Source organism: Cydia splendana, chromosome 16, assembly GCF_910591565.1.
Source record: "Cydia splendana chromosome 16, ilCydSple1.2, whole genome shotgun sequence".
Taxonomy (NCBI): Eukaryota; Metazoa; Arthropoda; class Insecta; order Lepidoptera; family Tortricidae; genus Cydia; species Cydia splendana.
This window is the reverse complement of record NC_085975.1, coordinates 15,564,012-15,589,695: the sequence shown is the minus strand read 5'-3', so window position 1 is coordinate 15,589,695 and position 25,684 is coordinate 15,564,012. Positions and strand designations below refer to the sequence as shown.

The following is a 25,684-nucleotide window of genomic DNA, read 5'->3' as shown; positions in this document are numbered from 1 at the left end:
AAGCATGTGATTATACTCATATTGAAACGCTTGAAAGATCTGAACGTCAATTTAGTATTATTTCATATAATGTAAACAAGCTATAATGCGTTTTATATACTAACATATCCTACAATTGTTCTAGGCTTGCCAAAATTTCTACTCACGTGTTTATTTGTTAAACGCACGTTTCTTGCAGATGAATACTATTTTCACCACTTTATCACGTCACTAATTTCACCCACTACACTATTCTACTATTTCAATATAGATTTACTACAGAAAACTACATGATTTTTGTTATTTGTTTTCAAAATGCACTCGTTACTTGCGTCCGCAAAATGCACGTAAAACTAACCATTTCTCGCTCAAATACACATTTGCACTCAATTATGGACCTTTTCCGGGTTAGTATCTAAACACTGTCCATTCTATTTTATCACTTCTTAATAACATAAATATTTCCGTTCAAACCAAAGTTGTTTCGTTTACGAAACCGCAATATTTTATTTTAACACGTTTTGACCAGACAACTGGCCCCGGTTTGTTGATATGCACTTAAACTAAACCTCACAGTGATTTTCATTTATCTCACATAAGGATTTCCATTATTAAACCATCTACAGTCTCATTTTACGATTAGAATAAGATCCTATAGAAATGCGAAATAAATTTAACTATATCTCGTCAATAATTGTTTTTGTGAGTAGCAACACCATTACGACTGTCATCCATTATCTTCCGCATATCTTCCGATATCTATGATCTTCCGTCATAGATGGTAGAATCCTATAGACGTGCTATACTCGCGTGTCCGTGAGGGACAAAACATACGCAACTACACGAGACCGTAACAAGGACAACCAATAATAACGCTTTCGCTGCCACTCCTACTGAAAGATACGTAAGACTGTCCCGTTCTGTCACCTAGTGAGGGGCTACCATTACCATCGCTATCTATTGATTTTTGCAATTATTATCAATACTAAACGAAATCGTTCGTGTGAACAAGTTTTTACGCATAGACAAAATACTAATAACCATTTTACAATCGCGTACAAGACAAGCGGCGAGACGAGCCGCGAAACGAGACACGGAACGAGAGTGTAAACGGGTGCGCGTGCGTCCATGCAATGCGACAAAATCAAAAACACATTCTAATACTCCCGGCAACATACCAAGCACAACCCACTCAATTTGGTCGGGTTCTTAGTACGACTTCTTAAGTAACAATTCCGATAGATGGCGTGAATAACTAAGTGGTTTTGAATAACTATTCGAGACTGAATTATAAACGTTCAACAGTGAAACATGAGTGAAACGAAATTTTGTCTTTGGCAAATTATAACTGCTGTCATTTCAGATTATGCTTATTTTTTGAAACGTAATTAATTTATCCTTAATACAAGTAAACTAATCGTGATGTTAATGATTAAAATTACTTCAGTTTCCGGTGACATTCTGACCATACCTAAACATCTGACAATCGCTCAAACCATGCTCAGAACAAAACTGAAACGCCATTTTGAATACAAGGCATTGCCTTTGTTTCACAATGATTTCCTACAGTAAAATACCACGACGCAAGCTTTACCCGATGTAGCGAGTAAGGATTGCCTCCAAGAATGCCCTAATGGTTTCCAAAATATAGCCCCTTGAAGAATTTACTATAAAACGAATGAAGTTAAAGTTCTGTTTCGTCGCCGCATGGCTGACCTTTTCTCAGCTTGCGTCTTCTATTTTTCTGTGTACCTAGTGCCCATAACTATGACCTATCTAGTACAAAGGATGTGTAATGAGTCTAGCTGTCGATAGTGCGAATGGAATGGACTTAAATGTGGAAACTGTTGCTTTGAGCAAGGTAAGACTTTATTCTTTTTCCTTCATTAAACAAGTTACTCCTATTTAAAAACTGTTTCGCTTATTAGAATATCAACTAGTGAAAAGTAATTGATCACAAATTGACCTATCTATCAATAAATCTGCTTTTTATTCGGTCTTATCGAATACAGACAAACATTAAGGTTTCCCTAATTTCATATCATTACGCTTGTAATGTTTTTACCTAATGTAGTGAGTTGCCTTATTTTTATTCTTTGTTCAGCAACAAAACACATTTTTTTCTGCAAAACTGAAAGCAATCTAAGTAAAAATCAGTATTAAAGGAATGACATGTTGATTTTTGATTTTATGCTGTCTATCTAATGTAGTATCTGTTCTTCACTACATGTTTGTTTTCTGCTGCAATAAGATTTACAAAGTATATTTGATTTTTCAGCAAGCTGACAACTTTATTAGAATGAACCCCGGTATACATATATCGTTTTTGAAAGAAAAGAAGTTGAAATTTTGCTGTGAAGACTCCCTTGTTATTTTCGATGAATCAAAACAACTGTGAAACGTAAGTATGATATTTCTACTATTAGACATTTACTCACTGGTTTGACCATACTGCTTTTGGAATTTGAAAAATGTTGTCGCTCTAAAAAGATGACCCAGGTCAATTTCTTTCGGAAATACTAGCTTCCTAAATTTGGAAGTGCAACATATTATAAAAATCATAATTATATGATAATGTCAATTAAAAATAAACAGGATTTCTTGCATGGTAATGAAAATTTGTTAATAAATATGTATTTTCTTTACAAAAGGATCCCGCAGTCTTCCGGTAAATTTAATACAATTTGTGGGCCTAACCCTAGACCTGTCATAAATATTCCTCTTTTTGCAATACATCTTACAATATATGCTGTTATTTTTCAGCAACCGAAACCCAATACCTAGTTGTCAGTGAGCGGAGCAAATTTCCATTGATGCCCTCATGGGTTCTTCCGAGCCTTTCAACAGTCCCCTAGTAAGTATAACACCCATGCTACTAAAAAGCTACTGTAACATATACATATGTACCTAGAAAAACAAACTTCAAAATTTTTCATCACTCTCAAAAATAAAATAAAAATTGATTTTATTTTTATCTTGACTGTAAAGACCCTACTTGTACTAAATAATAAACACTTTTAATGTGACTTATAAATAGGTTCTCTTAAATATACCCTACTTTAGCTAACTTTGATACTTTATCAATTTCAGAGTTCCCGGAGAAATGGCATCGCTCCGCAGTAACAATATGCCTGCCTTCAATGTACTTCTATAGACGGTCTCCAGTCATGACAGGTATTTTATTTCATTATATAAATACCAAACTTATCATAAGTTATAAAAACTCTTAACTTATGTCTGACTCTAATATTTCAAAATAATGAGCGAAGAGGTTCCGGATGAAAGATCAGAGATATGAAAACTGCCATTAACCTTACATCCTATTATGATTTTGTTGACTAAGTAACTTAATCTAGCTTATTTGTGACCTTACTTTATGGAAATGTGCCCTGTAAGGCAAAGATTCTCAAACTTTTTTGGATTTAAGTACTGTCTAGTCTACTTTTGTGAAACCTAATATTTCCTATGAGTGTATTTGACAATAAAATAATGACGCGCCCCCTCTAATGAATGACTGTTGATATTTTACTACTATTACTGTACTTATTCAACTCTTTTCTCTGAAGTTTCCTAATACTTGCCTAATTTATTCCAGGCTACCAAGAACCTCTGACTTCAATACTTCAACACTCCTGTTTGATGGCCGTATCTCAAGAATTTGCTGCTAAGGTCGCTCTAGTCTTCAATGAATACAAGAAAGAAAATAGCAAACGTGTTGCAGAGCTTAGGTACTAGCGTGCTAGCTTACCGACTAAGTATTACTTGATCGCAATCAGAATACAATAAAAAGTACCGTCAGCAGAACTGTACTGTAATCCTAAGTTAACAGGCTACCTTCATACTACAAATATGTTTTTGTATGCACGCTGTTCGTCCGGCTAATTGGCGCGTTGCATTTCTCAATTGATTTTCATGAAATTATTTGAGCGGCTTAAATAATGACAATAAGGTTCACAAGGCAGCTCGCAAAAGTCCTTGTAAATAATAGTAATAACTATAACCAGTAACCTATACATATCTCAGCGCTGTTCTCGATAAATGTTGTGACTCTTAGGGTTCCGTACTGAAAAATATGTAGTTAAACTTTCATACAAATGTGTATGTTCTACGTATCCTCCAATAGTGATTGCAGCATGTACTATTACTGTTTTCTTAACCTAAATATCTATAAATTGGCCTAAAAATAGTCTTAACATACGATTTCCTATTCAAATCCAAGCTCATGCATTCATATATGCTCATTTTTCTTATCCTACGGTAGCAAATGTATGATGTTTTGGTACATTAACGAAATTTAAGCTTACTACTAGCATGTGTGGTTGTCATTCGGACCCACACGTGAAGCAAATAAAACCTAACAGAATTATCTGTAATATCTGTTTCTTACTCTTACTCTATGATCGACAGGCCTATCCAGGACCGTACATACATATTATGCAATCTGTAACTTAACTAGTTTATTATAGTGACAGCTTATCAGTAAACAAGCCATGTAACAAAGATGGAACTCCAATGTTATCTATCACACACGAGTACCTAGCTATATTTTTTTTATGATATAGAAGGCAAACTAACAGACATATACCCGGTGATGAATGATTGCCGTTTCCTCGTAAAGCCAGAGAGATTGTAAGTGCGTTGCCGGCTTTTAAGACGGGAGCATAAGAAAGTAGTGAAATACGCCCCCTATGCCTTAGTATTCCTGCGTGTAAATGAACAATTACACGCCCCCATAATTTTACAACTAATGTATATATTTGTAATACGCCCCCGGTTCTGTAATATTACAAGTAAGCCTACGTGAAATGAACAATTTCACGCCCCCATGATTTATCGACTAAAGTACATGTTCTTACACAACTAGATATCTTATCTGACCACATCCTAGGCTAACTTAGGTAAACTAAACTTATCTCTAGACTATGGTAACAGCCTCCTAACCCAAACTGAAGTACCCCTGTCTACAAATGCTGCCTGGCAAAGGCGCGTCTACCACGAATATGCGTTTCCAAGTAATGGCAAAGTTGATATGTGAAAGATAGTCCCTAAAATATTTATTTCATTATTATTATTATTATTGGTCCCTGCAATGAAGCTAATTCCTTAATGAATCTATGGCGCACGAGAAATAAGTCTGATTCTTTTCGCTTAAAATAAGCGTTAATAAGTGCTAATGTTATACTACATGGGCTTTAATTCTGTTACTTTAATTTTCAGATATCAAAGAAGCAAGAAGATGGATCTAAAGTAGTGATGACAAACATCTTAAGCTGAGGAATATGAAAGTAAATCCCTAATTACGGCGCGCCGAGAACGAGTAAAAAAATGTCAAGAGATGGCGCCACCTCCGAGATAGAACGCGCCAACGATGTGTCGACGTAGAATCTTGATATCCGAGATGCACATTACCGATCGCTTTTAAAGTTAGGAGAAGATTAATGCTTGGTTGGCTGCATAAGTGCATACCCCTGCTGAGGTCATAGCAGCCACGCACAAGTTATGAGTAATTGTACATAGTTAGTGTTGTAATAAATAAACCGATTGAGATAATTACGTTTTTTCGCCTGCGGATAGTAACCCTTACTACAGTAGAATAGTAATAGTTTTTTTTTCCAACGTGTACATAGTAACTATTGAACAATAAACTTAATGTTTCATGACTTTTATATAAGACCTTTCTACGTGTACATAATAACTATTGAATAATAAAATTAATGCTTTATGACTTTTATTTAAACCATAATAAAAACAGAGTCCAAAATCAAGTGTACCCATTCCATTTCACGCCAGCAAAATGTAGCCTGAAAGGCTACTTTCTATTATTTATTTTTAGATACCTCGGTATCCAAAATGAACCTAAAAGGTGCATTTTAGATCCCTTGGTCACGGAACCAAAATGTAGCCTGGAAGGCTACTTTTACATACATATACCTTGAAGAACCGTAGTAACCCAGGTAAACTACATCCTGCGTCACGGTTTCACCAAAATGTAACTCCCCCCCTTACTTAACTAACTTACCCGTAGTATAAACACCCCCTTTAGATTTACCCTTAAAATATGGCCATGTGATCGTCTAGCTAGTAGTTAGGACCCCTCGAAGTGAACCGCAGCAACCTCAAATTCTTTAATGAGTATCAGCTAAATTTTGGACTCTGACTTTACTTATTATTAGTTATTACCTAGATTTTTGAGAACAGATATTTATGGTAATAAAATAATTATTTATGAAAGTAAGAAATAATCTAAAGAAAATTATTCAGAGAAATAGAAAATTATTCAGAATTTATTAGTGCAACGTAAATGATGGTGTAAAATTTACTATAATGTATTTAAGTATTGCAGCATATATGATGATATAAAATATATAAAAATGTTGTTGGTAAAATCCTGCCACACCTATTAAGCTCCCGGGATAACATAGAAGCAGCACTCCTGAGATAAGCTCTTTTACACCCTAGCATTTCAAGGTTAATTATAATTAACTATCATCTTCTAAACGATGTGTGATTTAATCACACGTGCTGCTCCGTACGCCCGATGCAGGTCTGGAAGCTCTTAGTCCGATTTGCAAGTATTAATCGGAACACCTACCCTACCAGTTTAGCCAGACGGGCTATGACCAACACTTCGTAACCTAAACGCACCTAGATGATGATGAAAAGAAGTGTCAAAGTATCCATCAATCATCATAATTACTTATCTTTTTTATATTCAAAAGCTAGGGATGCTAATCCCATAGTCCCATTCCCCAGAGCTGATAATCTAGACAGAATTCCTAGTTTTCTAGATGTATAAACGAAGTACCGAGTTTATTCACTAATTATTATGTTTAATCGAGGCCGAAATTGAGTATTCACTCAATGTATCCTTTATACTGCTCTTGCCTGACAAAGGTTCCCTAAATCAAACCGTTCTTCAATCACAGAATAGTTTGCGTTCCTAAATCCAGATTGCTAATTAAGAGATTATGTTGTATGTTGTTGTATGTATTACCTGATTATATTACTCAGTACCTCGTCCCTACACCAGACAACCAGAAATGAAAAATAGAAATAAGAATTTATAGAAACTTTGGTTCTTTCCCCATATAAATGAGAAATTAGGAAGATTTAGGCAGATGAACCCTTCACCTTTTAAACACTCGTATTTTAGGATTAAGAAACCATATTTTTAAACCCTTAAAGAGAAATATATATCAACCATATCAATTGTATAGACCAGAACTAAAAAAGAACCCTAATAAACAATAAAATGAGTGTGTGATTCTACCCTAACTCTACCCATTGTCCCTAATCTAGTACATTCAAAGCATAGTTCGTTCTTACCATCGACCTAATGCTTTGTAATATACGCAAGTGTGGTCCCTACGAGAAGCTGTAAAGTTCGGCAGGCGAAACCGAGAAGGCAACCTACAGGCCAGTGTATTTGACTCCCTCCTTATCGCCCGCGGGCATGGTGGATAAGAATAAGTCGCCCTATTCCGTGTATATAAGTGGATCAGTACCCTAGCACATACACGCACTAATCACGAGGAAAACTCTGCCGCAACAAAGACTAAGTGTAATATCAGTCACCACAGAAGTCTGTCCCCGCAACCAGCACTAGCATGAACCGGAGCACCGAAATATATAAATAAATTTAATAGGAGACCTAGTCTCAATTACTGTCGACTTCAGTGGGCCCAGATTACTCCGGATGACGCGCACGTGACGTCCCCACATCCATCTAAACAGCTGGGCCTTGAGACTAGTGAGATAATTCGTCTCTTATGTTGATATAAAAGAGACGCCAAGTCCTCTCAAACTTGGAGCAATAGACTCCTAACCATCCAATCCTTTGGCACCGTTAGGCGGAGTGAATGCTTAGCTGGACAAACTGTCAGTCCAAACAATGATCTGGCTTTTAAAATATCAAAAATACCCCATAGAAAAACACTAATGTAACTAAGTTATTACACAATTAAATTAACTAAACAAATAAGTGAAATTCCCTTAAACACCGTTATCTATATTTAACGTTACGAGAATTTCTTCCTGTAAAACCAAACACAGACACAATTCCAAGCCCCGGCCATGCATTGACATTGTCCCTGCATAACATGACGGCACTTAGAACACACAGCGTAGAGAAAACTTCACAATAACTAAAAACCCACACATGGCAGTAAAGAATCTCCACAACAGTCTAAACTTAGCGTTACGACGATTAAAATCCCCGCAAAACCAAGCACAGACACAAATTCTAAGTTTAAATTCACTAGGATAATTCCAAGTAAAAACAAACACAGAAACAGTCGCGGAGAAACTTCACCTCCCCGCACTACGTTACACCCGAAAACCAGAGTCACTGCTAGCCCGGTCGAAGAATGAATGAATCCCCAACGCTCCGCACCGGCCTTTTATACCTTTTTACTATGGCGACATAACGGCGACATATTGGCGACATAACGGCGACTTAATGGCGACATAACGGCATAACGGCGACATAACAGCGACATAATAGCGACATAACGGCGACATAACGGCGACATAACGGCGACATAACGGCGACATATTGGCGACATAATAGCGACATACCGGCGACATAACGGCGACATAACGGCGACATAACGGCGACATATTGGCGACATAACGGCGACATAACGGTGACATATTGGCGACATGAATCAAAACAAAGAACTGGCGACATAACAGCGACATACTGGCGACATAACAGCGACATATTGGCGACATAACAGCGACATAACGGCGACATAACGGCGACATATTGGCGACATAACGGCGACATATTGACGACATAATAGCGACATAACGGCGACATAACGGCGACATAACGGCGACATATTGGCGACATAACGGCGACATAACGGCGATATAACGGCGACATAACAGCGACATAATAGCGACATAACGGCGACATAACGGCGACATATTGGCGACATGAATCAAAACAAACTGGCGACATAACAGCGACATACTGGCGACATAACAGCGACATATTGGCGACATAACAGCGACATAACGGCGACATAACGGCGACATATTGGCGACATAACGGCGACATATTGGCGACATAACGGCGACATAACGGCGACATATTGGCGATATAATAGCGACATAACGGCGACATAACGGCGACATAACGGCGACATATTGGCGACATAACGGCGACATAACGGCGACATAACGGCGACATATTGGCGACATAACGGCGACATAACGGCGACATATTGGCGACATAATAACGACATAACGGCGACATAATAGCGACATAACGGCGACATAACGGCGACATACTGAGATAAACATTATTCCAAAAGTACCAGGATGCCAGAATCGCAGAAGAGGTCGTTTGCCTCGGGCGGGTAACCGACAACAGGTGTCTTATTAAGACAAACATTTACCAAAAGTACCAGGATACAAGAACTGAGGAAGATGTCATTAACCTCGTGGCGTGTAACAAGGTTTGATTCAAGGAGAAAGATCATAAGTTCCAGGTTGTTTACTAAACCATATGTCTTAAATATTAAGGTTCACTATTGCTTACTTCAGAATATAAATCATGTCCTTTTTACTCACGCAGTTTAGAGAAAGACGGAGCTATTTTTAATGACATCTACGCACACATTCATAGGCAATAGTCGAGTAGTCAGTTGGAGTGGACTAAATTATGATAAAAGGGAACGTTCGAAAACTCATCACGTACGAATTTGTAAGCATTATTTTACTTTGAGATATTTTTAGTTTACTTCTGAAAAACGTTCCTGTATTGAAGTTTTTTTTTTGTTTATTAGTATCTAATATATTATTTAAGACATCCGGAATTTAGAGAATTAATTATTTTAATATTTTTATTTATCTTATGAATTTTTAGATTTTATGTTTCGAAATTGTACTAGAGCATCAGCATAACGGAACGTCGAGCTGTCATCATCAGTTTTATTGTCAACGTCAATACTAATTTGTTGTTGATTATTTCCTGAGGGTTTATTTTGTTTATTTCTAAGTTAAAATAAAGATAAAAAAAAAAGAAAGTCACGTGATAAGTATTATGGATTACCATGGAATTGCTTCAAGTTTCAACTGTTAGATTATTCGATGGAATCATGAATGAAATATGCGACTGAAGAGGTCTTTAGTTTTACAAGGTATTTCCTTTTATTTTCTGTGTTTCAATGAAAAATGTGGTTAATACTAGGCAATAGGCATACGACTAGTCACAGCTTGCTCCTGAAGAAAGAAGCGGAGTACTCTCAGTGGTCACATACTGTCAATGTCATACTCCTAGCTGCCCATATTTCAGCGAGCCAGATCTGCCTTTAAGAAACATAGATGTAAGGTTCTTATGGTCATTAGAGAACCTAGGGATTACGGACTCTCCAAAAGCTACGAGACAAGAAGAAGCAGTTCGTCACTTCAATGAGACAGTGCAACATCAGGAAGGCCGGTACTTAGTGAAATGGCCCTGGATTGAGTACCCACCAGATTTGCCATCAAATTTTGGGTTGGCCTTAGGTCGACTGAAGAGTAACCTGAAAAGACTAGACTTGCAGTTGATTAAGGAATATGACTTGATCTTGAAGGAACAACTTGACCTCGGAATTATAGAAGTCGTTACTAGAGGGTCAGACTTGAACGGGGACCACCCAATTCACTACCTCGCCCACCATATGGTGAAACAAGATGGCGGCGGCAAGGGGAGGATAGTATACGACGCTAGTGCCAAAAGTACTGGACAGAAAAGCCTCAATGAGTGCCTTTACAGCGGACCTTCTATGTTAGAAGACCTAACGGCGTTACTTTTGAAGTTCCGCACGAAGAGGTATGGCATACTGGCTGATGTAGAAAAGGCGTTCCTACAAGTAGCACTTCAAGAGGATGATCGCGATGTCACAAGATTCCTCTGGTTAAAGGACACAACCAAGGAAGCGACGGAGGATAACCTGCTATATCTGAGGTTCTGCAGAGTACCTTTCGGAGTTGTCGCGAGTCCATTCTTACTGACAGCAACGATCCGACATTACATAAGCCAGTCAAACAAGGCCTTGCTAAAACAAGTCGCTGACAAATGCTATGTGGATAACCTAGTGACTGGAGCCGATGGCCTGCAGGAGGCTAAGCAGATCTATGAGCAAACCAGAACAGTGTTTGAACAGCTGTCTATGAATATGAGGTACTGGATCTCAAACAACCAGAGCTTTATGGACATGATACCAGAATGTCATAGGTCAGTCAAACATGGACAGGTCAAAGTGCTTGGACTTATGTGGAATGTCGAAGATGATACGCTGAAACTGAATTTGACTGAGAACCACTTCAGCACAAATCCTCCTATTGACACAAAAAGAAAAGTTCTTCGGGCTCTAGCACGTGTGTATGACCCATGTGGTTTTGTATGCCCATTAATGTTGTCAATGAAGCTGATTTTCCAGAATATCTGTGAAAAGAAATGTAAATGGGATACAGAACTACCTACGGAGATGACACAGTCTGTGAAGAAAGTCATGGAAAGTCTGAAATCCATAGTGGACACAGAGGTGCCTAGGTATATCGGGACAGATATCTCAAGGAGTGATCTTAAATATCACTTGCACTGCTTCACAGATGCCTCCAAAGACGCATATGCTGCCGTTATCTACCTTAAAGTGATTGAAGATGGACAAGGAAAATCAGTCTCGCTTTTGATGGCAAAATCACACGTGTCACAGACCAAAGACAAGGATGAATTAAAAATTCCCAAATTAGAATTACCAGGATTTCTGATTGGAAGCAGACTCCTGAAATATGTAAGGAACAACCTTGATCTTGACATTGAGAAAGAATATTTGTGGTCAGATAGTTTGGTTGTACTTAGTTGGATGAGGTCAAACAAACTGCTCCCACCCTTTGTTGCCAACAGGGTAAACGAAATCAAGCGTGACCATCCTAACACAGAGATGTTCTACGTCCACACAAAAGCAAATCCTGCTGATATTGCTACGCGTCCCGAGCTGTTTGAAGAGAAAAGGCAACTTTGGTTTAACGGGCCGGAGTTTCTTGCCAACGAAGAATCATGCTGGCCCCAAAATAGACTCTATGAGGCACATCAGAACCTTCTTTCCGTTGGGGAGGTCCTGGGTGACGACCCAGGTGAGCCGACACAGGTAGTACACATTGGTGATGACGCTGACCAGAGTGAGGACCTAGAGCAAGCAAGTCCCAGTGATCCCGTTGAGCCAATGGATACCCAGGATTTGAACATACCTACAGAGAGTGGTGAATATCCTACTGATGGAAGCATGGAACTTGACAATCCTGAAAATCATAATGAAGGAGACATCCAGCAGCAGACCATTGTTGCCAAAATAGCGTCCGAGATAAAAGATCTACAAAGAAAGCACTTCCAAGAAGAACTAGATGGTAAAAGGACCCATTTAGCAAGAAACCTAGATCTCTTTGTCGATGTGGAAGGCCTTCTTAGGTGCCGTGGGCGTATGGCGAACACAACCTGGAGCTATGACATGAAGTATCCGATACTACTGCCAAAGAATTCTGAGTTTACTGACAGAATCATAAAAGAGACGCATGAGAGTAACTACCACGTCGGCGCTCCACATACATTGAGTATCATCAGGGAACTGTATTGGATACCCCAAGGGAAAGCCCAGGTGATGAAGGTGTTAAAGCGATGTGCCCAGTGTGTCAAACACGGCGGCGGTCCGTATCGTTTACCAGCCACACCGGCGCTGCCTTCAGAACGAGTAAATTACAACAGACCCTTTACTTACACTGGTGTTGATTATCTAGGACCATTATTTGTCAGTACCCAGACTGGTAAAGAGAAACGTTGGGTAGCCTTATTCACTTGTTTGACAGTAAGAGCGATACATCTCGAGATCGTGAAGGACCTCTCGGCTGAAGAATGTCTCCTAGCCTTGCAACGGTTTATAGCTGGTAGAAACAAACCACAACGGATGTACTCAGATAATGCGACTTGTTTTAAGTTGGTCGCTGCAATGGTACAACAGCCATACTGCGTTAAGAATGACATACAGTGGAAATTCATATGTCAACTAGCACCGTGGCATGGAGGGTTTTACGAGCGGCTTGTGGCCTTGGTGAAGCATTGTCTTAAAAGAACCCTAGAAAAACACCTTCTCAATGATACCAGGTTACTGACGGTGATAAAGGAAGTGGAAACAGTGCTGAATTCAAGACCACTGACCAGAGTCGGTACAGATGTGGAACATGTTCTCTGCCCGGCAGATTTCTTAAGCCTAGGACAATGTTTGACTATGAGACCATCTGCTGCTGATATTCCGACTTGTAACACTGTTACAAAGAGTGACCTGTTTGAGAGCTGGAAGAGAGGATACAATATTCTAGCAGAATTTAAGAGAATGTTCGTCATGCAGTATCTTGCTAGTCTGAGAGAGAGGTACAACAACTCACCCAAGCAGCCTAGAGTTAAATCTCATCGATCACCACAAGTAGGCGACCTTGTACAGGTTAAATCGGATCTCAAGAACAGAAACCTCTGGAAAGTGGGGAAGATCCACGAGCTGATCAAGGGAAGTGATGGTGAATGTAGAGTAGCGAAGGTCAAGGTTGACGATTCTACTTTAACACGTTCCATTGGCCATCTCTACCCTCTGGAGGTAGATGACGAGACGCCTGAGGTAGAACCTGTAGCGGGAGGGTCGGCTGAGATTGGAGAGGACAGCGGGGAGTTGGAAGTTCCAAACAGAGTGAATGATCATCACGTACCTGTGCTCGTTGAACAACCGGAGGTCGACGCGGATGATCTGGCAGAGTGTGACATGACCAGTCACAATGAAGTCCCACCACCAGAGGAACAGCCAGAGGAAAGAGGCGTTGGCAGAAGCAAGCGGATCGCAGCCATACGTGCCAGGGATAAAATCCTGGAGTGGACGCGACACCTGCTCGCCCTGCTGCATTAACCTTCATTGTTGTCCGGAGTGTCGCGCCAAGCGCGATGTAAGTTGGTAAGTGGTATCAACCAGGACTACTTTGTCATGTGGCAACACTGCCACACTGACAGCTGACAGTTCCGATGGCGGGAAAAAGCACGATGGCGCCATTAGAGAAGAAATGAAGGTACGTGCAGGAGGCGTAGGACGGCGCTGGGTGTACTGAGTCGGTACATGGTGCGCCTCCACGCGGTAACGGGAGCCTGCCCCGGTGAGTGTTTACACACATATTTATGCTTGTATAATCGACATCCTAGCTGCATGGGAGTGGAACAAGGGGGTTAACCAACGGTCCTTGGTTAACGTAGTTTCACTAAGACATAGTCCAATATCGATATTGGACTGGGAAGCCCGGGCGGGGCTTTCCGGAGTGTGTATCGGAAGCACACAGGCAATAACGCATGTAGTACGGTCGGTTATGAGTTGGAGTATAAGGGCCGGATCTAGGGGGCAGGCATATGGAGGATCCCGAGGGGGCACCGCCCCCTCGTCCAGGTGGTGTGTAGGACACCAGGGTACTAGATGGTAGTACCTAGTCTGGAGGCGAACCGATCGTACAGGGAGAGTCACTCTGGATAAGGCCAATAGACTGCACTCTCATATTGATACGAAACGTGCGATGCCAACTCGGAAGTAAATGTACTTGTACATGTAACAGTGTGGTCGTAGGTGACCCCTTCTCCTACTCTCATGTGGCATGGTGTTATGTGTACTCATCATATGATATTTTGTCGCCCAAGTGAATCTATACCCGATTGGATTCAGGCAAGTGTATTATACTTAGATGGGTATAGATGGCAGGACACCACGACCGATGCTGCTTCGGTACTCATTAAACATATTTATGATATTTGGGAAAATTCTTGTGATGCAATTGGCATATTTTGTGATCTTTCTAAAGCATTTGATTGTGTGGATCATGGAACGCTTATTTTGAAATTAGAACACTATGGTCTGTCAGAAAATGCCCTAAATTTTATTTCTTCTTACCTTAGCAATAGAACACAAACAGTTGTTGTAAACAAAACCCGGTCTAGCGGAACTGTAGTCCAATTAGGAGTGCCACAAGGTTAAATTTTGGGTACATTCCTGTTTTTGGTTTATATAAATGATTTGCCATGTGTAGTAAAAAATCTTTGTGAAATTGTTATTTTTGCTGATGACACATCATTACTTTTTAAGGTTGATCGGAAATCTACCGATTACAATGTAATTAACAGCACACTCGTTGATGTACTTAACTGGTTTACTATGAACAATTTGCTTCTTAATGCTAAGAAAACTAAATGCATTAGATTTTCTTTGCCGAATGTTAAACCAGTCGATAATAAGATACTTTTGAATAATGAATGCTTAGAGATGGTAGATAAAGCACTGTTTCTTGGTTTAACATTGGACAAAAATTTACAATGGAGTCCTCATATAGGAACACTAGCAAACAAATTAAGTTCGGCCGCTTACGCCGTGAGGAGAATTAGACAATTGTAGTGTGTGCCTTACCCTCACATATACAGTGTTAGAGTATATAAGGCTGCACATGTATCATTTGACGCGCATTATACTAATATCATAGCAAGCAGTTGTTTGTATTTACGTCCCACCTCACATGGCGATCCTGCCAGTGCAGCCTTGTGCTGCACTGGCGGCGCGCCGCGCCGGCCAGTGAAGGTCAAGCCAGAGAAGATCGTTCGGAAATTAATATGTGACCTTCTTTAATTGATTTTTTAAATCAACACCAAATTAAGAAAGTGCTAGAACAGTTATAAATAGACTATGTGAACAACATTACAAAAACATTAGTGGAGTGACTCAAAGAAGTGAACTTTTAAAATACTTAGATATTATCATAATAACGATTTAAATAAAAGAACGTGATTCACGACTTTAATTAACGTACCTACAAACTGGAACTAAGACTGGACTTACATTAAAAACGGACGGTGAAAAAATAATGGACAGTGATTATAAACGATTTGGGATAGTATGCAGCCGGGAGTTGTCGGTGTCCCTGGACTAGGACGGCGAGCCCGGGGCAGGAGGTACGATACGAGTACGGCGGCAACAGCGCAAACAGAGAGGTGCTTGACGTGAAATAATTGGCTAGGTTACGATTATAAGAAAATTATAATAAATGATTGTTGGTACGTAGGTATATAATATTTTTAGAATTTTTATTTCTTTGTAGGTAAACTTTTGAACTAAATAATTGTTTTAATTGTGATGCTTGAAAAATTAACTAGTGTAGGTACTTTATTGAGTGTCAATTTTAATTTAAAAATTTATAGCCAATATAATAAGTAATTCATATTAAGGGTATCGTTATATCCGCTTAAAGTTATAGAACTTTAATATAGTTAAAAGGACGGTTAGTTGAAAATAAACATTTATATTTCTCACTTTTATAAATAGTTTTTTTTTGTGATCTAATTTTATATACATTTAAACACAGTGTTTTGCCACCCATATGTACATGTTTTTTTTATTTTTTTATTTATATTATCGTGTTATTTATAACGTGCCTAAAAGACTAAAAGATATATACTATCATTCGTTGTAAATCAGTATACGAGTATTAGGTGTAAAATACAAATATAGCGCGGCGTTGCGAAAGCGTTCCCGTAAACGGTTTGGTATGCAGATTGCAGAGGGTATGTTATTACATCTCAAATTTCAGTCACAGGTGTCTTAAAATGAATCATTGTGCACAGTTTTAGATTATTTAAGTTTTATCAATTTTGTCATAATGATACTTATTAATTGCTAGCAGAGACCACACCGATTTTTAACCATTACATAGATTTGGTATTTTAGTATACAAATGTTTTTGTTCGTATTTAAGATTTTTAAAAATGATTTTGTGTACCGGACTTATACATGTGTTATTATTTATAATAACGTGGATGTGACATATTATTCAAGGAGTGACTAGATTAGTTAATAATACAAGAACTATACACCAATTACATAGCTACTTATGAAGAATGAGTTAATAGTTAAATAGCGAAATCGTAGAGTTTGTGTAGACCAGTTTTTATAGATATGGGCATGATACTGTAAAGATTAACGATGGTTTTCAAGGATCGCAAGTTTTAATAATGTATAGGTATAAGTAATTGAATGTTTATGGAAGTTTCAGAAAGGTGTTGAATGTGAAATAATGGATAGCTTGGTCTTGGATTGTTTAATTGAAAAGAAAATAGTTTGTTGTTGAGAAAGTACGTTAGTAAAGTGGTTGGGAAAACTGAAACGGATAAGTTTTTCAAAGGACGATTAGCCTGATCAACTAAGAGTTGCTGAAATTCTTATTTGTTGACGTTTTCATTGATGTGAGTTAAGTGATTGCATTTGAGTGTTGTTATTTTTTGTTTTATTTTTATTTTTATTTTTTATTTATTTTTATTTTTTGTTTGTTGTTGAGAGGAAAAAAATGAAAGTAAATAATTGACAAATAAAAATGCCTATCGCATCTTCGGTGGCCCGAGAGGCGGCCTTGAGCGATACGGTATAGCAAGGGTACGCCAGGATACAAGGCAGGCACGGAATCCTTGGATGTCTGACCATGATTCGGTCGAGTATCAATTGTGGAGACTCCTTGGACACATGGAAGGTTATAATGTAAGGATGTGTTAAAAGAACTGCCTGAATGTGAATATATAGTACATTGTGTATTAAGGGCGGGAAATAAGAAATTACGAACGAGTGTCAATTTTAAGCCCGACGCGAAGCGAGGGCTTAAAATGTTCACGAGTTCGGAATTTCTTTACCGCCCGTGGCACACACAATGTTTTTCATCACACTTGTAAGGAAAAAAAGGAGAATTAATAAAAACAAACTTCTGTATAAAACACTTTTCCGCCCTAGGGCGAAAATTTCAATTTCCCGCCCGCAAGCCCTACGTGTAAATAAGTGTTTTTCATCACACTTGCTCGGAAAAGATTTTTTCCGCCCTAGGGCGAAAAATTCAATTTCCCGCCCGCAAGCCCTACGTGTAAATACATCTTTTCCGAGCAAGTGTGATGAAATAGTACATTGTGTATTAAGGGCGGGAAATAAGAAATTACGAACGAGTGTCAATTTTAAGCCCGACGCGAAGCGAGGGCTTAAAATGTTCACGAGTTCGGAATTTCTTTACCGCCCGTGGCACACACAATGTTTTTCATCACACTTGTAAGGAAAAAAAGGAGAATTAATAAAAACAAACTTCTGTATAAAACACTTTTCCGCCCTAGGGCGAAAATTTCAATTTCCCGCCCGCAAGCCCTACGTGTAAATAAGTGTTTTTCATCACACTTGCTCGGAAAAGATTTTTTCCGCCCTAGGGCGAAAAATTCAATTTCCCGCCCGCAAGCCCTACGTGTAAATACATCTTTTCCGAGCAAGTGTGATGAAATAGTACATTGTGTATTAAGGGCGGGAAATAAGAAATTACGAACGAGTGTCAATTTTAAGCCCGACGCGAAGCGAGGGCTTAAAATGTTCACGAGTTCGGAATTTCTTTACCGCCCGTGGCACACACAATGTTTTTCATCACACTTGTAAGGAAAAAAAGGAGAATTAATAAAAACAAACTTCTGTATAAAACACTTTTCCGCCCTAGGGCGAAAATTTCAATTTCCCGCCCGCAAGCCCTACGTGTAAATAAGTGTTTTTCATCACACTTGCTCGGAAAAGATTTTTTCCGCCCTAGGGCGAAAAATTCAATTTCCCGCCCGCAAGCCCTACGTGTAAATACATCTTTTCCGAGCAAGTGTGATGAAAAATATATTATGTATGTGTGCGCGCGCAAAAATAAGATATCCTTGTATCCTGAGCGAATAACTAAATGTATATTAAGGTCGGCCGACCACGTGAATAAAAGCGTTGTGTACCCTTGCCAAAAGTGATGCATATAAAATGCCCACTTCAAGTGTTTATAAAAAAAAAAATACTGTAAGTAGTAAAGTGACGTCTTAAATAAATATATAAAAAAATGGATAGACTTGCAAGTCATACGTATATACGGATATATAGTATTGACTAATTTTTTAATTATGACGAAGAACAACTAAGGATGTACGTAGGTACCTACCGAACGATGAAACATTAATGTAGACGGACGCATTTAACAAGTAAACGATAACTGTATAGATAAATATACAGGGATTGGAATTTTGGATATGTACCTATATTCTGTAAACATTAAAATTATTGTTAATTGTCTATTTAGTATTTACCTACCTATTAAGTAACTTTAACTTTTGTGTGTTTTTCTTTTAATGTTAAAACTAAATTCGAGATGACTCGAGCCTATTGGTTCGTTTTTAAATGTATTTTAGGTAGTAAGTTTCTTAGTTAGAAATAATTATAATTTTTGAAAGATGCATAGTTATATACCTAAAATGTATCCCGCACATGCAGAATTTATTTTTTAACTCGAGGTCAATATCTACATTCCAGGGTCAATATCTTAATTTTTTTATATTATAAATTGAAAAATGTACCAAAATGTATTTCAAAGAAATGTGTTGAAATTATTAATAGCTAAGTACTTAATGCATCTTTTAAACCTAACGAATTTAATGTGTTTTTCTTAATGAGGTTAAGTATTTTATTTTTAAAATGTGTATTACCTATTTTATTACCTTTTTGTTTGCTTTCTTTTCTTATATAAAATTATTTTTTATAAAAAAAAATAGAGTATCGTTTTTCTGTTTTAAGTACAGTAATCTATTTTTTTTCTCCAGGAGGGAAGGTGTAGTGTGTGCCTTACCCTCACATATACAGTGTTAGAGTATATAAGGCTGCACATGTATCATTTGACGCGCATTATACTAATATCATAGCAAGCAGTTGTTTGTATTTACGTCCCACCTCACAAATTGACTAATGTTGAAACAGCTCGCCTTGTTTATTATAGTTATTTTCATAGTGTAATGTCATATGGTATTCTGGTTTGGGGCAAAGCAGCTGACATACAGACTATATTTGTCTTACAAAAGAGAGCCATTCGTTCTATATATAATTTAAGAGTGCGTGAATCATTAAGAGAATTTTTCAAAGAAATTAATATTTTAACTGTAGCTTCCCAATACATATATGATAGTATTATTTATGTTGTTAAGAATCTAGATTCCTTCACTAAGAATTCTGATGTCCATAACTATAATACTAGAAATAAAAATAAGCTTGCTATCAAAAAGTTTCGTGTTCGTAAAGTACAAAAGTCATTCGTTGGGCAATGCATTCATTTTTATAACAAGTTACCTGAGGATGCTTTAAGGTTACCCTTTCCAGCTCTTAAGAATTACCTAAAAAAGTCATTGATGTTGAAGGCTTATTACAGAGTCGAGGACTACTTGACAGACAAACATGCATGGTCCAAACCAGAAACTGTAATAAGAACAAGTAGCAATTAAAATCATTGTATTATGTGTAGAGTTATAGGTGACTCAGCTCAGGTAAGAAAGCACATCAAATTTTATGAAGGCATCTCATAACAATCAGTCAGATTCATATAATATGTATTCACATTTCTTTTATTGACTTTATTTTCTTTTCCTTTTGTAAGAATTTGATATGTTTTCTGCAAGAGCTACGTATTTGTATGATTTCATGTACATATATGTTTTTTTTTAAATCATATTTCTATAAAGTTATATACTTACTGAGTATAATTGCATGAATTCTATAGTAATTCAAATTGTATTTTTCTTATTTACTCGTAATGCATGTTAATTATAAGATGTAATAATGTTTTGAAAAGATGTGTCCCGCCGAGTTTGTTGCCGGTCCCATATTGGGATACCCTCCTCCAATTGAGGGGGGATTTAAATCTTCTCGAGGCAGAGGTGTAGGGTTGGAGCCGGTATAGCTTTATTTGACGTTCATAAGCGCATTGTAATATGCCTACTTGAATAAACTATTTTTTATCTTTATCTTTATTGGACACATTATAAATCAAAATCATTTATTTACATACAATATATATACAGAGGTACTACTAAACGAAATTAATAACTAGCTTAAATCTAAAATAGGCCCTTGAGGCATTGTACCAAGGATGCTGGCGGCATTTCCTCGCTGTATCGCAATGCTGATACGTTGTGCGAGGTAGCCGCCAGCTCTTCGGTCATCGTTACGTCAACCAGACGCTTCGCGATTTCTGCGAACAACTTATGCGCGCTGGGACCCTTCAACTCCAAATGGTACTCTCTACCGAGGCTCTTATATTTGTTACGTTTTAGAATTTCGGCGCTTTCCGCCGCTCCGCCCGCTTTTACAGTAGTCCGTTGGAGGTGGGACGGTGCCAGTGTGTCTACGCAGGTAGCATCCCACACCAACATCCGTCCCAAGCTCCAAGGAACTAAAGACACCACACATTATTAGTTTATTTGACAGTTGACACTTGTAAAATATTGTCCCGAAAAAGTTGTTAGTTTTACTACTGTAGCGTTGCAAATTATACATTTTGTCATTGCCTTTAGGGTGGTATTCCACCTGTCCAATTTCTTTGTCCAATGTGTATTTTGTCTCACATTTTGCTTAATGAGAGAGTGAGACGCAATTAAATTGGATCAAGATATTGGACAGGTGGAATACCACCCTTAGCCAGCACACACCTATCGTGTGCGACGCGTCGTCGTGAACCTTGTCAGAATGCACGCGCGTCAGTTGATGAAGTGGGCCGTCGCGCGAGGCCTCTCCGGGCAATAAAGTCAATCAATCAATCAATCAATTTTTTTTTCTAAAGGTCTTGCCAGGGACGCTACCAACTCTCTCTCGAAGCTTATTTGGAGGCAGATAAGCTGACCAAGCATCCAGATAGCGACATCTACTGCGCTCTAGGTAATCTTGTATTTAAAACACTTTATTTTTATATTTACTTATAAGTTTTTGCTTTCTGTATGTTAGGACATAAATAAATATGTTAATTTATCAATTATATTTCGTGTCTATGGGTGCTGTTTTTCATGGCGACCCTACCATGATAAGAACAAAAGGCTATTGCTTAAATCGTTTCGATTACGAAACCACACCACAACCACACCCACACAAGGAAACCACATTACAAAATTAAGTATTTTTTAACGAAATTAAGAACTTAGTTCATCCTTAATTTTCTTACGTTCACTTGTTTGGAAATCTTTTGACTTATTATGATGGCATTCATAATTATTATGTTTCTAGCGGAATGTGCAAGTAATCTAGGCCAGATAGAGCGGGGAGTGGAATGGGCGCGAGCGGCCGTGCATGCAGGTGGAGGCGAACGTGCTGGGGCGTTATTGGCGCGTCTGCTTTTGGCGTCAGGAGACGCCGTGGGCGCTTCAGCGGCGTACGATCAGGCTATTGCGTAAGTTGGCGTGCTGTGTGTTAGAGGTAGGGTTTCTGCTCGAGAATTCTCGAGTCGAGAAATCTCGAGAAATTTGTCCTTCGTCGAGACGGGAAAAAAATCTCAATGCCTCGAGAACTCGAGAAATAAATCTCTTGTGATAAGTAACAAGAAACACGCGTAAATTGCGTGATGTGTCTATAGTGTATTTCTTTAAGCAGTTAAATAAATGAAAACTATGTTTGTTTTTTACATTTTTAGGTACCTACCTAACACATTTATTAGTTAACCAACCAAATAAAGAACTGCTTTAATCCATTTTACTTTTAAACTACTTAATTACTACCTTTACAATGTAAAGGTAGTAAAGTCGTGTAAAGTTTACATGTCTAAATAATTTGTCTCGTTTTAGGTTTATTAATAAAGCGTTTTTTTAGCATTAGAAAAAAGGTCAACAATTTTGACGTGTCTTTTTATTGAAAACCGCTTTAAAAATTTAGTAACTGTGACTTATGAAAGCAAAATGATATAAATGATCGTATATGATTTACAATTCTTATATATTTGTCGTGACTAATTTTTCAAAAGTGTTTTTCATTAAAAATACACGCCAAGATCGCTTATTTTCTTTTTACACTAAAAAACGAATTATATGGCCATGTAATAACAAAATATTACAAAACTAAATTACTATTGATAAATCAAATCATCCTGATATATTCCTATTAGCAAAATAGCACAATGTAAGCAGCTTCGAGGTTACGTTGAGTACGTATTCATATTACTTAGAAAAACTTCAATATTCTTGCCTTATAAAATACCATATTGTGGTTTATTTACATTTTGTTAAATACCTAAAGAAATACACTATAGCATAATATCACATCGCCGGCGCACACGCCTGCACCTATAGGTACCTAGTCTTTTTGTTGTTGAATTTTGATTATTAAGTGCAGTTTTTGGTAGCTATAAATTTGTCATTTGTTTGATTATTGATCTTACCTACGACTCCTATGAGTCTGATTTGTAATAGTTAAAGCAAAAAATTGAAAATAACATGGTGTTTTTTAAACTTTCAAAATTTCTCGAGATACTCGAGAAACTCGAGAAATCCTGGTCGAGAATTCCCGTGCCTCGAGAAATAAAAAAGGTCGAGAAACCAGAAACCCTAGTTAGAGGCTGGGAGCGTTACTGGCGTCTGGCGATGCTGTCTTACACTTCAAGACGTACGATCAGCCGCCTTAAAGCGCCTACAGCGTCGCCAGACGCCAGTAACGCTTCCACCCTCTTACACACCACCAAACCAATCTGAATAAGTTGACTGCGTAAGTTGACCGTCTGGCGTCGCTATCGACGCAGGCACTTTATTCACGGAGCAGCAGAGGCTAGAGCACTTATGGGATCGCTTCGGCCTAGCAAATCGGTTAAATGAGTTTTTCTCAGAGAGCGTTTGACGATAAATAGCTAAAATTTGGAGCAGTTATAGCAATTACCACCACTAACACTGTGAATAAATCCAAATCGCTTATTTTTTCAGGACGCACGCTTGTGGCGCAGATACACTTGCCGCAGCGGGAGCGTTACGTCTCCGTGCTGGGGCGCCGCGCGAGGCCTTCCAACTCCTGGGAGCAGCGCTTGCCCAGCAGCCCTCGCAGCACGCTGCTGCTCTGGCACTTGCTGCTATGATGCTGCAACACCGGTAGGTTATGTACCATCGCATCGCTCTCCGCGATTGGTGCGCCATTTAGTGTTCTAGTTAAATTAGTTGTTCCATATTTGCGCTATTATAGAATTCCCAATTGAACAAGAACGGTAAATGGCATAGCAATCCCGTGTGATAACTGTACTTAGAGCACGAAGGGTCGACCTTTCCATATCTATCTAATACCTTTTTTAACGAGCAATTCTTGTTTATTTATATATTTCGGGGATTTTGCAAACGGCTCTAACGATTTCGATGAAATTTGCTATATGGGGGTTTTCGGGGGCGATAAAAAGCGTTTTCCCAGAGATAAGACCTACCTAGATCTTACGCGCATTCTTCTTCTAAACGCGCATTTTTGAGTTTTTATATGTTTACCGAGCAAAACTCGGTCTCCCAGATATTATATATGTCAAATTTCGCGCCATTTCCTATTCACAATTTGGTTTGCCAGACTATGTGGTACTTATTATTGAATTTATGTTTATTTTTATTTTAGAGATCTGGACGCGGCGCTAGCCAGACTTAAAGCGGCTCTCTCTGCCCACCCGACATGCGTAGCTGCCCATAGTAACTTGGGCTTGGCTCTACTGGCGAAAAAGAAATATGTTGCGGTAAGTAACAGCATAGAGAAATATAGTAAGAAATAGAGTGCTTACTCCATACATCAGTTTTGGTACCAAAACTACTATTATTATCGCAGTCGACATCTAGCATCGAGTAGCGGAATTATCAGTACCGCTACTCGATACTAGAATTCTCTCTAGTAATTCATTCTTCTAAAAAATAGAGTTCCGGTTAAACCGGTTATAATACTAGCTGAAAATTGTTGAGACTTTTCGGTCGTCGGAACATCTATTGTCAAGTAGCAGTTCAATTTAATGATTAATCCTATCAAATAAGTCCCTTTAACGACCGTAAATATTTCACACTTCTTGAAATTTCGCTTATCGGGCGCTCAAGCCCATTAAATCCTTTGACCGTCAAAGACGTGTACCTATGGTACTGACAAGCGCGGCTTACTTACTTACTTACTGCTGTGGCGCAACAACCCGAAGTGGATCTTGGCCTCCGACACCAAAGACCGCTATGCTACTCTGTCCAAAGCCGTTGCAAAGGCGTTGTTGACAAGCGCGGCTACAGCCTAATATCAACCTTCGTGTATCTCGACAAGGTTCACGATGACACCCCTTGCCCGTTCACCTTGCTTGATAGCCTTTGGCGTCCAACGAGTTAAAGATCTCCGTAGATATTTGACATTGAATACTTGAAATCTTACTCTCCAGGCTCTGACATGTCTCCAACGGGCGGTGTGGTCGGCGCCGCTCAGCGCTCGAGCTGCGCACAACTTAGGCCTCGCGCTATTGTTATGCAGACGACCGGCCTCGGCATTCTGTAGGCTGGCTACAGCGGCGGCATTGCAGCCTAGGCAGCCTTACACGGTAAGTTGAACATATTAACGACTTGTGGGCCAAGAAACCTACCGAGTGGACACCAAACATAGTGACTTCCAAGCACTGCTGCCTAATTTGAAATTAATTGACACCACATCTTTTTCACTTTTAGGTGCTCCAATATTCCCTGAGGGGGTGCCCTCTACAATTCGGAAAAAAGGGGATACATTATCATCATCACTCAATCATTTACAACAGCTCTCATCACATGTTGCCTTGGTTTTATTACGTAACTGCTTCTCCATGCCCCGCCTGATTTATACACTCCGAA

The 25,684-nt window shown here is 38.7% G+C and overlaps 1 protein-coding gene across 1 annotated transcript in view; it reads left to right on the top strand.

The window, feature by feature from the left end:
* Positions 1–25,684, top strand: part of LOC134798433 (Bardet-Biedl syndrome 4 protein homolog) — a 67,990-nt gene that overhangs the window by 26,607 nt on the left and 15,699 nt on the right. Inside the window, exons 4-8 of the mRNA XM_063770871.1 lie at positions 21,679–21,773; positions 22,116–22,278; positions 23,795–23,956; positions 24,459–24,573; positions 25,246–25,401. Of these exons, the coding sequence (XP_063626941.1) occupies positions 21,679–21,773; positions 22,116–22,278; positions 23,795–23,956; positions 24,459–24,573; positions 25,246–25,401 (691 nt within the window). The remainder of the gene's footprint in view (positions 1–21,678; positions 21,774–22,115; positions 22,279–23,794; positions 23,957–24,458; positions 24,574–25,245; positions 25,402–25,684) is intronic.